Genomic DNA, 15289 nt, shown 5'->3' on the forward strand with positions numbered 1-15289 from the left:
TACAATGTGACAATGGTCACTTTAAAGTAATTTGTCAAGTTTATGATGATCAACACATTATGGATGTTTTGGGCTTTTACCTGTGCCACCTTCCACGCTACAGTCCAGACACTCCTCCGGCTCAGTAGTTGAGGGCTGTACAGATGATTCTTCTGTTCCAGTTTTAGTGTCCTCAGTTACCTCTTCTTGTTCTTGTTCTTGTTCTTGTTCTTGTTCTTGTTCTTCTTCTTCATCATCATCATCATCATCATCATCATCACTGTCACCAAGAGACCCAAGGGCCTGCATGTGAGCTTGGACTATGCGCTGGACAGCTGCAAAACAAAAAGAGCATAGCTAATGCTACACATTGGTACAATAAATACATTTCCCTTAACTCTGTAACCCCCAACCACTCAGGGTCTACCAGAGGAAAAAAAGAGTGAGAAACCCACAATTTCAAACCCTAAAAAGCTTTTTTCACATTCAAAAAGGAGATATTTTATTAAAACATAAAAGCAAAATACAGCAAATAAATAAATGAATAAAAACAAATAAACCAGCAATAATTTGACACAGTGCATTAAACACTTGGGAAGTCATGAAACTCAGAGAGTCCAGCATGCAGTAGTGGACAAAACACACAGCCAGAATCAAAACAATTACATGCTGATACAGTATATGGATATCTATAAAGGGTTACAGGATTCAAGGTGATCCAACCAACAATCCCAAACCTTTTGTAATTTAGTGGGGCAGCCTCTATGCTCACAGATAAGGTTTTTATATGGCAAGGTGGTGTTAACCTGGGCTATCCAAGCAGCACAAGAAGGCGGCAAAGCCTGTATCTAGGTTCTAGCAATCAACTTGCGTGCAAGATATAGAGTCTCATGTAGGAATAAACTGTTCAATGTATCTAAATTCAAGTGTGAGAATATTCCCAGAAGACAATACTTTGGGTTAAGGGTGATCGGGGACACCAATTTTATCATGCAGGAATTTGACTGCCTGGTTCCAATATCCTTCTATGAGTGGGCAATCCCAAATGAAGTGGAAAAATGAACCTATGGCAGAAGAACACATAGGGCACAGAGGGCTATGCATGAGGTGAAACCTGGACAGTCACACGGGGATCAGGTATGATCTATGGAGAATGTATAGTTGAACAAGTCTATCCAACAATTTAGGGGAAGCCATCTTACAAACTTCCATAGTCTCCCCGAAAAGCTTTTTTTTAACTGTAAGATTGTGAAAATGTGAAAAGTCTTCTGTAGAAACTGGTTCTATACAAGTACAGTAGAAAACTAAGTACGGTAGGCCATATTTTCTTCATACAGAGGGAGCGAGTACGTGCAGCCAAGATGGCGCCCGCACGTGTGACAGGCGAAGGGCCGGGAGGATCGTTACTCACTCGGTACCGGGCCGATCTTCGTCTGGATCGCATGGAAGTGACGCCTGCTGCCACCGGGACCCCTGCGAGGAGAATGTGAGTAAAGCAGACCCGATTTGTGCCGCTGAGAAGCAGGATGACTGGACGGATGAGAGGAGCTGCAGTTAAGCACGTCCGTTCAGTCTCACATCCCAGCCACGCCCCTTCTTCATACTACTTTAACACGTAGTTAAACAATGCAATATATTTCCTCTTACCAGTTCTCACATGTGTTGGCTCATTTGTTTTCTTTTTTTAGGCTCTGTTTTCTTTTCTTCTGGTGACACTTCCTGTAATAGGGTAATAACGCTCACTCACTATACTGTATTTAGGAGGTGCAGTGTAGTCACACTAGGACATCACTACAGAACACCTCCCTCTCTCCTATTTTCCATAGCATTCAGGCGAGGTGTTTTGTAATCCACAGTCACTGCTTGGAACAATGCTAACTTATAAGCGTGTAGCACAGGCAAAGAGCAAAAGAAGTTATCAGATTTCAAGATTTCTGTCTGGGTCATCAGGTATTTTTTTGCACTTATCGAACAAATATACCAAAATTCTCTAAATGGTACAGTATTTGACAGACCAAAACGGAGGAAATAAAATAAGTTTATTGTTAGGGTTTATATACATTTTAATCTTGTTTGTTTGACCATACATGTTGATGTCAGTAGAGAGTCTAGGACAGGGAGAGCAGTCTGTCTGCCCCACAGCAGTTAGCCCCTGTGTGTCTGATGTTACCATATGGGAGAACACAAAATCACCAGCACTCCAAACAAATTTTTATAACAGAGTTATTGTGTAGTCAGGTCAAATGCATACCAAAGTTTTGGGGCCTCACAGGTTACCTTGCTCAAGGTGACATAGTGGCAATAACCCCATAAATCAACCATGTATAAATACCGTGGTAGCAGGGCCATCCCTTTAGGCCCCGTTCACATTGAGCGACTTATCGCGCGGTAATTCCCGCGATATCGCGGCAATTTACAGCGCGATATCGCTCTCCAATGCTTCTCAATGGGGCAAAGGGTCCTGCTGTCGCGGGTCGTGTGTCGCTACAGCAGGACCCTTTTTGGAGCGGATTTAGCCGCGATTCAAGCTTGCTCAATGCAAGCATTTGCGCGATATCGCGTGACAAATCACGCGATATCGCGCAACAAACGCGCGATTTGCGAACCGCTCAATGTGAACGGGGCCTAAATGGGCTGTTGCCTCAGGTAGCATCTCTTTGGGTCACAAGGGGGGCACCAGGCAGAGAGGCACGGCACAATGTTTGTAGTGTGCCTGCTGCCTCCTTACTGGCCAAATGGTCCCAGGTTGCTTAGATAGTTCTGTTTGTAACTAGTTAAAAGACACTATGTAGTCTGCAATACAGAAGGACTCATGGGCAGGGCCGGCCTTAGGGGTGTGCGAGCTGTGCGGCCGCACAGGGTGCCATAGCAACAAGGGCGCTGTGCGGCCGACACAGCTTATCCTGGGGGCTTCTCTCACCCTCACCACTGGCCATCCGATATGACAGCGCTCCCTCGTACGCCCCCCCCACCTTCGAGGGGGGGCGCAGGAGGGAGCGCTGCCTGCTGTCAGGATGGCGGAGCGGTGAGGGGGAGAGAAGCCTTGCCCGCAGCTTTCAGGATGGCCGAGCGGGGAGGAGAGAGGAGCCGCTGTCACCCTGTCTGTTTCAGGATGACAGCGGCTCTGTGCGTGGCAGAGCGGGGGATCGTTAAATATCAGTGATATTTACCGGTCCTCCATGTGAGAAGGACAAACACTGGAGCAATCGTCTGATTACTCCAGTGTTTGTAAATAACTGGGGACACATAGTACTATGTGTCCCCAGTTATGAATGAACAGGCTGTGATTTACATCGCAGCCTGTTCATTCAAGATTTCCTCAATGGGGAGAAGCACTCAGTACAGAGGCTCCTCCCCATTCAGAAACAGCTGATAGAGAAATATTTCCCAGGAGGCTCTGCTTGGCAGGAGGAGGGAGACTGGGTTGGTGAGGCTGGGCAGGCCCACTCCGGGAGAGCCCTGTGAAGACAGAGCTCTGTAACAGAGCTGTGTGGCTGACGCAGAGCAGACTTAGACCCTGTGTGAGTTGTCTAGGGGTGTGTAAGCAGACTGAAGAGCCTACAGATAGAGAAAGACTTCAGTCTGGTCTGCTCAGTGTCGTTTGACAATTGCCTCTGTGGGGCACCGTGTCACCGATACAGCGGGAATATCAGGGTCTGGACAAACGGAGCCTGTGCAGTGAGGGATCCAAAAAGGCTCAGCAATCCATGGGAGGCCTAGTGGTGTTTACAGAGAAAGTTCTTCAGCATCTTCCTGTGACCAAAGATCATCTTCAAGGGACAGTGGGTGACTTCAGGACCAGCAAAAATGTCGTCTTGAGAGAAAGGGGGGCACTCGTTTCTCGCTGACGGGCATCAAAGCTGCAAGACTGAGAGGCATTTGGCCATTTGTGTTATTTCAGCAGCACTATATGGGCCCCAATGATGGCAAGCCTAGACTATTGCTACTGGCAAATAGTATAGAGAGTTAGAGATTAATTGGGACTGGGACATTAGCAATCGAGTGCGCAAAGTCAAAGATAGCCTCTGAGATAGTTCAGTAGTGCATATCTCAACATACAGATAGCCACGGCTGCTCAGTGTCTGAATACCAAATGTATGTTGTTGAAAATAGTTTCTTCAATTATTGTGTTTCTTTTATGCAATGCTTGGCAAATATATATCAATTGCTTAGTAAAGTTGTTTACAACAATCTCTAAGGTGTGTTGGTGTGCTGTGGGTCCTGTTTTGGCGGTACATTTTGGCTTGGGGACAGAATTACCCGAGTTATTCTGGCGGCTCCTCCGGGGGTGAGCGCTACATACAAAAAATCTTCTTCAACAAAAAGTGCAAGGAAAAGGTGTTCACTGAAAACTGGATGATCTCTAAATCCACATAAAGCTATGAGAAAATACAAGCAGTGTGGGTCAAAAAAATATGTGTATATCTAATTCCCAAAACCCTTTAGTATGTCAATCCATCTGAGACAGAATTTTATTTTTCCATAACAGTATTGTAATCCTAAATAATATAAGATAACCAGCAGCTTGGGTCACTTTTATGATCTGCACATTTGGTACTAAAAAATATAACCTGCATTAGATCTCAGTCCAGCTAAACAGACGTTTATCTGGACCACAAATATGAGAGCTTGAATTTCCTGTATTGTGAAATAATCCAAACCACAGCATCAATATTAAAAGACACGGCTGACCTCCCAGCTTGGAGCTGCCAAATAGTGACTTTGATCAATGAGTTCTTGCACAATAATCTTGTTATTCACAGATGTGATAATAAAGGCGTATCTAAACCTAAAATCAAAATTGTTATATATTCAAGCTTACAAATCCTTAGATGTGTTGGTTGCATTAGTTTTTTTTTTTTTTCATGGAAGAATAGCTATAAGAAACTTATAGGGTTATTCACAAAGCTGCCAAAGGCAGCCGAGTGAATAACCGAGCCGTAGTGAAGTGAGCTGAACACCGTTCGGCTATTCACTACGGCTCAGTACTGCTGATTTCAGCCGAACAACAGCTGAAGTCAGCCGCACATCGACTGCACTGCGGTCAGCCGAACATGCTGTGCATGTTTGGCTGAGCCGAAGTGCAGAAGGACTTCAACTCAGCCAATGCAACAGATGGATCAGCTGAGTCGAAGCTCCGGTAGCTCACTCACTGCCGTTCGCCCCTATCCTATCCGCAGTAAGTGAATAGCCGAATGCCGCCGAGCAGCAATCGGCTCGGCTATTCTGCTTGGTACCTCCAGGTTACCGAGCACAATAGGAAATACTGAAAAAAGTTGAGAAACAAAAAAGGCAAAAAAAATGTTAAAAAATTTAAATATACAATACATTTTAAAAAATAAAGATTTTAAAAAACCCCAATTGGGTGGAGCTAGCTGTGACAGCTAGCTCCACCCAACTGTTTCCTATTGGCTGGCCCTTGCTAGAGTCTTCTAGCAGGTCCTGGCCAATGAATAACTACTGGGTGGAGCCGGCCATGATGTCACGGCTGGCTCTGCCCAGTTGTCATTGTTTAATGACAGTTCAGCATCCCCAGGTCATTTGGGGACACTGATCTGTCATTACAACTGGGCGGAGCCAGCCGTGAGATCACAGCTGGCTCTGCCCAGCTTTCATTTGCGAGGTGTATGGCCCGCTTCGGCTGACTCTTCGGCTCGGCTAAGCAGCTTAGCCGCCTTCAGGAGTTCTACGTGAATAGCCCGTACAGCAGCCCTTCGGTTTGACTGAACAGAAGGGCTCCCGCAACCGAAGCTAGCCGAAGGATCAGTGGAAGCTGCGCCTGAATCCTTCGGCAGCTTTGTGAATAGACCCCTTAGTATACATGTAAAAGTGCACATCTAATATAGGGCAGGTATGTTATGTATAATTATGCAATTTGAAGAGCGCGTATTACTTGGGTGTGTAGCAATGATTAAACTAGTATGCATCTACGTGTAGCGCCCTCTAGTATGTCGCTATCAAATTTAGTGTATATCTGGGCTGTAATCAGTCTAGATGCTGTTTATTCTGAGTTCTGCATTCTACAGGTGTCCAAATGCTTTGCTTGGGCCTCAGCGCGTGGCAGGTGTTGGGGGGCCTAGAAGCAAAAGATACTACTGGATATCTGGTATGCACCTCAGCAAGTGGCAGGTGCTGGGGGCCCAGAGACTTCAGATGCAGTTGAAAGAAAACCTGATGGAAGCTGGGCTGGAGGTGGAATCTACTTATCGAGGAGTGTCGCAGAGGAGCTGGTGAGAGCTACCGTCTGGAACCCTTTTGAGATCCCTCACCTTATTCCCAGGGCCTTTACTTAAGAGCAGCCAGTTGTTGCCTTAGAAGTCCAGAGATAGTTCTCTCTCAAGGTCCTGGACTATCCTGGCTGTTCTCTGTGCTACTGTATATTGCTGGTCGCTCTTAAAGGACCATTTTGCTACCAATTCTAGCCGTTGTTACGGGAGAATACAGAGTCCTCTGAATTAATATCCGGGTATCCTACAAATCCCAAACCCTCTCTCCTGTTTCATCCTGTGCAAATAAATACTGAAAAGACCCTATGACTTGAGCCTGTTCTGTTTCGGAGTGTCGGTGTTGCTAGATCTGAGAAAGGGGCCGGTGGCTGGCGGAAACAGGTAGGAGAACCCTAGTTCATCCAGCGGCTCCTTCGGGGGTGAGCGCTACATACGTAACAGGTGAATATAGTGAGATACCATAGTCTCTCATAATCGAGTAAACACAGCTGTGTAAGTGTAGAGATAGAGAATAAGAGAGGGGTGTAGAAAATGGTATGAAAGACTCAAACAGAAGATAAGAGTAGTGAGGGAATAAAGGGAAAGAACATGGAGAAAGGAGAGGAACAAGGGTACCCACCCTGAGAGCCACAGATATGGCCTTCAGCAATACTTGCAGATACCCAGGTATCGTGCAGGGCAGAATCGCTGGGAAAGTTAAGGGACATGTGCCGGGGATAGCGATCAGAATATCGGAAACACACCCACAGTCCCCAGGTGGAGTTTAATTGTTTCCTCTGCGTTTTTCAGGGAAACATTGAGGCCCTCCATCCTGTAGGTATCATTCACTTTGGAGAGCCAAAGCTGGATAGAGGGAGAATGGGGAGACTTCCATATTAGTGAAATGCAAGCCCTGGCAGCATTTATCAGATGGAGAGCAAGGGAGGATCTATATCTAGTCAGGGAGCGCCGGGGCAGGTGCAGTAAGCAGCCGGCCGAATTGTCGAACAGGTCTACCATGGTCAAGTATTGCACAACTTATCCTACCGTGGTCCAGAAGCTGCGTAATTTTGAGCAGTGCATTAGTTTTTTTCCCAATATTTTAATCAGGTGATCTGGCCAGAAAGTGTATTTTTTTTAAACTTCTATCAACAGACCAAGCTGTCCAGCAAAAGTGTCAGATAGACAGTTGAGACAAACCACTGAACACTGACAGGGGTGCTTACAATTGTCAGCTTTTATTAATTTATGTAAAACCTTTATCCCAAATGGAAACAAAACTGCTGCTGTAACTGTCTTAAAAAGTGTTAGCTGGAGTTTGTCTTTAATTTGTTAGCCAAGTCTATATAAATCTGCTACTGTATCTAACACTTCCCACCCCACAGGGTGATAATACTGCTGTCCAAGGGTGGCACTATTGCTCCTCCATGGAGTGGAGCCACCCTACGACAGGAAGTGTGTTAATGGCTGGATCACCAGATGCAAATAAAAGAAAAAAAGCCTTAAAAAAAATGAATGCAGCCACCTCATCTAAGGATTGGTAAGCTACAATATATGACATTTTTGTTTTTGGGCTTAGATACGCTTTAAGTCAGTAGAGACTCTAGGAACAAGGCCTTAGGGATGTAACAAATGTCAGAGTGTACTATAGTGCTGTGGCCAGAAACACTTGTGGAGTAACAATAAAAGTATAAATGTACCATGTTGGGTACAAGACTCTCAATATGTATCCTTCCTTAAAACAAGATAACCCAGCATGTGCATAATATTATTATTATTATACAGGATTTATATAGCGCCAACAGTTTGTGCAGCGCTTTACAATATAAGGAAGACATTACAATCACAATACAATTCAAGACAAGATGGTAAGGAGGATGGTAATATAAAAAAGGTACAATCTCACCCATGCAGTCAGTAAAGCGTGAGCAATGGTAGGTATAGAGGGGGTAAGCGAAGAATCTGTGCTGGTTGCGCCCAGATGTACACAAATATATTAGAAAGCTTAATATTAATATTATTTATTATATAATATTTATAATATTATAATTATCTTTGAAGGACTCCAGTCCAAGTAATTAACATAACCCCCTAAGACAAACAGTATATATTTAAATCCAGTGGACTCTCCAGTCGTTAAACCTTTAATCTGCAGAACAGTACAAATCATTATGCAGATGTATTCAAATAATGGTATCGAAAGATTTAGAGAAATGGAGGGTTAAAAAAAAATCACATATTTTCTACCATATTAGTAGGGATACAGGAGTTGGAAAACAGGAAGGTTGAAGTCAATTGACCAACAGCTAATGGGGGGAGTGGATGATCATTACTATTAATATTTTTTTAGTAGTAGGAGTCTGAAGAAGGGATCTAAGTCATCTCAAAAGCTTGCATCATAATAAGTCGTTAGCCAATAAAGGGTATCACTTTGATTCCAAACTTTGGATTCATCAATGGCTAACACTGTACAATACTTTACTACCCCCAAAATAAATAAAAATAGCACTTGTCCACTAGAGAGACCTAGATTCTCTAGTTTCTACAATACAGTATGGAGTTCACTTTCAGCAGCCGCTTGTGCAGTCCACTTCATCCTATTTAAAAGATTCTAGGCATTTCATACAGATTTTAAAGAATATTATTTATAATCCAGTATACATTTAACTACCGCTGATGTTAGTTCCTTCTATACAATTTTAGATCAAGTGCAAGGGCCATCACCAGTCACATTGATATTGCAACAGAGCTCCTACCTGAGCTACAAAAAAGTTTAAATTGGAATGATTATAATTTGGTTTAGATCATTTTTTGGGTGTTTGGAGGAAAATGTTATAAACAATAAAATGGATTAGCTTTGGGAGCAAAATTTGCTCTCAGTTTATAGCACTGCGCAAATTGACTAACCACTTTGCTCACTACCATAGTAAAAATCCGAAAGAGCTGCAATTTTGCAGCATTACAAAAGTTTTGAATTATTGCAGGGGTTTAATCTGAAAAAGGAAATGTCACAAAGGAAACTTAATGAAGAACTCCAGTGAAAGGTATTATTAAACCAAAATAAACTAGATAGTGATAGGTTAATTATATATAAGGTATCTGTAAGTCAAAGTAAGGGATTTAAAGATAACTGGCGATAGGCAGACAGATTGCTTGAATGCCATGTGTCTGGAAAGTCTCAGCTTTAGCTGTTGGGGGGCCGAGCTGAGTGATGTTGCTGGAGCTCAGCCCCAGGTCCCGAAGTCGTGGCACAAGGAGCGAGGAAGTTACGTTCTTTACACTTGCCAAGAAGTTTTTTGTCTCATCTGTTCAAAGGACATTCTCCCAGAAGCATTCTGATTTGTCAATATGCATTTTAGCAAATTCCATTTTGTTGTTCCATTTTTATGTTTTACTTTTAACAATGGAGTCCTCTTGGGTCTTCTTCCTTAAAGCCCAATGTCGCGCATAAAAAGATGGATGGTGCACTCGTACAATGATGTACCTTAACCTTGCAGTTTGCATGAAGTAATTAACCCTGGAGTTTTGTCACGGATCTGTCAGGATCCAGAGCACCTCCAGGTGGTGCTGGAGCCATGTCCTGCAGTTCCTGTGCTCGCCTGCGGGTGTCTCCAGCAGCCAGGGACTGTAAGGAACCTGCAGCTCCAGTACTCACCTGCGGGTGTGCCCCAGCTGTGACGGATCATCCCATCACCTGGTGCTTCCTGGGAGGGTATTTAGGCCCTAACTGCAGTCAGGATGCTGGCTCAGTATTTGCGTCGCCTGCACTTGAATGATTCCCATAAACCTGAAACCCTGCTTCCTGAAACCCTGCTTCCTGAAACCCTGCTTCCTATCTGCAGACCTGTCACCGACCCGGCTTGTTACCCGACCACTCTCTTGGATCCTGTTCCTGTACCGTGCTGCTGCCCTCCTGTTAACGACCCGGCTTGTACCTGACCACTCTTCTTTTATCCTGAGGCCTGCCATATATCTGCAGGCCTGTTACCCCTCCTTGTTGCTTCCCCCTGGCTGTAGGTGTGTGTTTGTCCCAACGGTGGGTTTATTATGTCACTGCTAAACCTGTGGGGAGTTGAGGGGGTTTGTAATTTTGTTGTTGTTGTGTAGCAAATAAACTGCATGCATAGAACCCTATCCTGTGTGGGCATATTAATTTGGTCATCCTGCGTGGGTACCTGTATGAGGTGTGAGGACGCCTGTGCATGGTACCCTGACAGGATCGGGGCTCACGGGTATGAATTGGAGTCAGGTATTGTAATATCTCCCGCAGATCCGGCCGTTCGGCGTCACGGACTCGAGGGGTAGCTCCGCCCCGGTCCGCCGACGTCACACGAGAACGCACCCCCCCCCACCGCGTCATAAGCCGCGAACTCAGACTAGTCTGGCGTTCCAACAACCCGAGGTGAACGCCAGACGTATGACACACACCTCCGCTACACATCCAAGAAAGGAGCTGCCCTAACAAGGTCCCGGACGCCCTGCCTGCACAGGACTTCTCAGAGCACCTCCAATACTCATCCTGTCTAACCTGCCAACAGCAAGTATCCACCCCTCTGGGCATGCTGCCCATTTGGGGAGTCATTTCATTATACTAAGCAACCTGGATTGTGTAGCATTGACTGCTTAGATAGGAGACTGCCTCCTCATACTTCTCTTAGTAGAAGTTAAACCTATGAACTGTTAATGAAGTGATATATGTGAAGTAACATATAACTCACCTTACCCTGCTGTGCATATGTGTTAAGTTCAATACCTCTGCATACTGTTCATATGTGATGTAACATATAGAAACCTCACACTGCCTTGCATATAGTACCACGTTCAGATCAATACCAACGCTAACTGTTATATGTGACGTAACATACTGCTGCCAACTACTTGTGTAACGAAGAAGTTGAATTCTCTTTGGACACCTTCTCCTCTAATCACCAGTGTGTGAGCTATCCCAACTCAGTGTAGTCAGTGTCATACTGGAAGACGGTACTATGATGCACTGAGATTGTTTGGCAATAGCAATTATTTGCCATCACGTCCTCTTGGGCCTGAGCACGCGAGATTGACCGTGACTCCGCAGCTGAGTTCCGTCTTCCTCCTCGTTAGGATATTACAGGTATGTGGACCCTTTCTACTACACTGGCAGGGACACTTAGAGAAAAGGGTGCAAACAGTGTAGGCTGACAACTCCCAGAGCTGGAGTACTAGCAGGGAATGGATCTGAGCAGCTGAATGAGGCAGTGGAAGTCAGCTTCAGCTGAAAGTTCAAGTACAAGGCAGGGTGCTGCAATGCTGAGTATTAGTATGGAGTCCCCAGGAGGTAGAATCTAAGGGCCAGCCGGTGTTCACCAGAGCTCCTGATGGTGGAGCTGGACTTGGCTGCGTGCTGAACCCAGGTCACAATCCCCAGGTTCACCCAACTCAGCTAGCAGCCAGCGAAAACTCAAAGTTCAGGATAGGCTGCGGACACAGGTACAGGGTACGAATGAAAGGTTAAGGACAGGCTGAAGACTAGGACTTCCAGGGACAAAGCAAAGCACAGGGCAGCCTGTAAACAGGGATTTCCAGGGACAAGCCAAAGGTTCGGTACACAGACAATTTTCCAGGAATTCAGGTTCAATCACAAATGTGGGGCTCGGCATCTAGCTTGGGAAAGCATTGCTCAGGCAGCGTGCAGTTCGCTGCCCTGGGTTTAAATAGAGACAGGAAGAGGGAGGATTCACAGGATTGGCCACAAGCGGTCTCCACTGATTGGCCGAGAAGCTGTATAAGAAACAGCAGCAGAGGTCGGCCGACGCCTAAAACTGCCAGACTGGTGCAAGTGTGAGTCAGGTTCCGAGTACATGCCTGGAAAACTACAAGCACCAGCACAGCATGCCTGCAGAACCAGGGGTAAGAGGTCTGTATATGCTTGTAGAACTACAAGTAACAGCTCAGCTGCAAGTCTGCATTTGAACTGTGACAAGTTTAACTTGTATATCTTTGTAAGTTTTCAATCTGGGGTCGTTTTTTCTCTTGCAGTCATGTCCAAAGAGTTTGGCTACACTCCTGCGAACCTTAAACTTCTTAATATTTGCAACTGTAGTCACAGGAATATTAAGTTGCTTGGAAATGGTCCTATAGCCTTTACATTTGACATGCTGGTTTATAATTTTCTTTCCAATCATCTCAAACAATTCTTTCCTTAGCAGAGTAGCTACTTTTCTCCACTTAAATAGGCTGCCCCTGCCCTCAAGGGCTTACAATTCAAGGTCCCTATCTCACAAGCATACATATGGGGCCAATTTAGACAGGATTAACCTACTAGCATGTCTTTTGTGTGTGGGAGGAAACCTATGCAAGCACTGGGAGAATATGCAAACTCCTTGCAGATAGTGTTCTGGCCAGGATTTCAACCAGGGACCACCAGTGCGGCAAGACAGAAGTCCTAACCACTACACCATTGTACTGCCCAATTCTTAGTGCAGGTTTCCTGATGGTGATAACAGCGGAACAAATCTGCATAATATATTTTGACATGGTCACCGATAGTCTCAATCAGAAACTGTGTTATATAGTGACAACACAGGCACTGAATCGGTAGATAAGGACATAGCATTGTAACCTTCAAACAGTGCTTGAACAAGTTTCTTCATGGCAGAATCACCAATAATTATTTTAATGAAATCTGCAAATGAAAAAATTTAAAAAGATACTTTTGAAATGAGAATTACATGTTAAATTTTATATGAAATGTTAACGATTTTGTTTACATATACTTTAATAACAGTATCCGGAGTCACTTACCCTTAATTGATGGAGGAATGTAGGGACAAGGGTTTGTTCTATTTGTCTTTAGTATCATGGTTTCACCAATATTCTTTTGATAGTATTGTAATACATGTTTATATTAAAGGTACTCCAAAACTAATTTGAATGGCTCCTGGCAAACTGAAACACATTCTCCTTAGAAAAGAGGTGCGTAAGAGGGGACTTGATTGCAATTTTCTAAATCATTCATGGGGGATGAAGCATCAGGAATAAAATGTTTAGACAACGCTGGGTATAGACGTGTCAAATTTCAGCCAGTTCATATTGAGCTGGCCAAAATTCGCACCGTGGGTGCTGCTGCCAGCACCCTTCTGCCCGGCATTCAGCTGCCAGCTGATCGAAGGAGCCAATTGGAAAATTCTTGGCTCCACAGAGCCAGCAGCCAATAGACACATGCATAGAAACAGGAAACATCGCTGCCCCCCCCACCCATCCCCACTAGCAGTAGAGGAAAAGGGCAGAGCACCTTAATTAGAACATCAGATGATCTATGTGCACTGTAAGTCTCCGCACTCTGCGTCACACCTCTGAACTCTGTACTGTGCGTCACACCGCTGACCTCTGTGTCACACCTCTGAACTTTATACTGTGCGTCACACCGCTGACCTCTGTACTGTGTCACAACACTGAGCTCCGCACTGTGCATCATACCTCCATACTCTGCATCACACTGCTGATCTCTGCACTCTGCGTCACACCGCTGACCACTGCACTCTGCGTTATTCCTGACCTCTGTACTCTGCGTTATTACTGACCTTTGTACTCTGCGATATTACTGACCTCTGTAGTCTGCGTCATTACTGACCTCTGTACTCTGCGTCATTACTGACCTCTGTATTCTGCGTCATTACTGACCTCTGTGCTCTGCGTTATTAATGACCTCTGCACTCTGCGTTATTATTGACCTCTGTACTCTGCGTTATTACTGATCTCTGTACTCTGCGATATTACTGTACTCTGCACGGTGCGTTAATACTGACCTCTGCATGCTGCGTTATTACTGACCTCTGTACTCTGCATTATTACTGACCTCTGTACTCTGCATTATTACTGACCTCTACGCTCTGTGTTGCACGGCTGACCTCTGCACTCCGAGTTACAACTGACCTCTGCAATTTAATTTTTCAAGGGGGGGATGTGGGGGACAGTGAGTGAGAACAGAGGGAAGATGTGGGAGCAGAGGGGATGTGAGGGACAGTTTCACCAGAGGGAAGATGTGGGAGCAGAGGGGATGTGGGGGACAGTGTGACCAGAGGGAAGATGTGGGAGCAGAGGGGCAGACCTTACTAATCAATTCTTTTGGTCAGCGTTCACTGAAGGATTTCAGAGCGCTGGCCCAAAGGATCTGAGTGCCGGCACAGAGACCCAGCTTTGCTGTCTGCATCCGACTGAGATGCAGACCGTGTAGCTGTTCCCGCAAGTCTGTGAGCGCGTGCCGGACTTGTCAGCTGGCTGTGGGCCACATAGTAGCGGCTTAGGGGCCGCAATTGGACCAGGGCCGGTCCTTTGAGACCCCTTATGAGACCCCTGCCTTAGACTGTAACTGCTAACAAGCAAGGCCTTCAAATGTTTGTGTTGTTATTGTTTATTTATGACATTGTATGTTAAGTGTATATCCTACAGTTTGCTCTGATGGATCTATATAATAATACTGTTGGTCAGGAGGGGGTTAAGAAACAGATTATTTTTCTAGGCAGCAGAAAGGTTTTGCAGTACCTCAGCAGAAATTTGAGAATGTTTTTAAGTAACTTTCCAGTGATACACCCCCACTGGCATAAGCAGCGCTGTCACACTGTGCTCCTTTAAACCATTTAGGGACACGTTAAGCCCTCGGGCCCACACATACATAACCGTGTGTATACTTTAGCTGTGTCACTGCTGTGGGTCATATTCCTTATTTCGAGTCCACCGATAACCAGCTGTGATTTCTGCAGCATGGAGGCTCAAGTGATTAGAACAAGCAAGGAGTGGTGACGGGGGGTGTAGGGTTGTTTGTACAGGCCTTGACATTTTACATGGAATTATTGCAATCTTCATCAGCTCTATTTTAAGCCGGTTACAGGAAAGTAAATACATCAATGATCATTTAAACATTAATGGATGGTGCATTGGTGATGCAGAGCATTTATATACTGATATAATCATCTGGGAAACAGAAAACTGTCATAGATAAAATGTCATTATTTCGTAGTGATAGCTGCACCTATATGATTATATTATGCAAGGTTTTTACAGGGTTTCTTAGGTTTACCAGCTACCCGTTATTAGCAGGCATGTAATATTTTCATGATTTTTATTAT

The 15289-nt window shown here is 44.9% G+C and overlaps 1 protein-coding gene across 1 annotated transcript in view; it reads right to left on the bottom strand.

Annotated features, from left to right (window-relative positions):
* PPP1R1B (protein phosphatase 1 regulatory inhibitor subunit 1B) overlaps positions 1-15289 on the bottom strand; it is a 73823-nt gene that overhangs the window by 10203 nt on the left and 48331 nt on the right. Inside the window, exons 4-6 of the mRNA XM_018555263.1 lie at positions 12966-13038; positions 246-314; positions 81-194 (exon numbers count right to left, since the gene is read on the bottom strand). Coding sequence (XP_018410765.1) covers positions 81-194; positions 246-314; positions 12966-13038 — 256 coding nt within the window. The remainder of the gene's footprint in view (positions 1-80; positions 195-245; positions 315-12965; positions 13039-15289) is intronic.

Source organism: Nanorana parkeri, unplaced genomic scaffold (assembly GCF_000935625.1).
Source record: "Nanorana parkeri isolate BGI_ZX_2015 unplaced genomic scaffold, ASM93562v1 scaffold190, whole genome shotgun sequence".
Lineage (NCBI taxonomy): Eukaryota > Metazoa > Chordata > Amphibia > Anura > Dicroglossidae > Nanorana > Nanorana parkeri.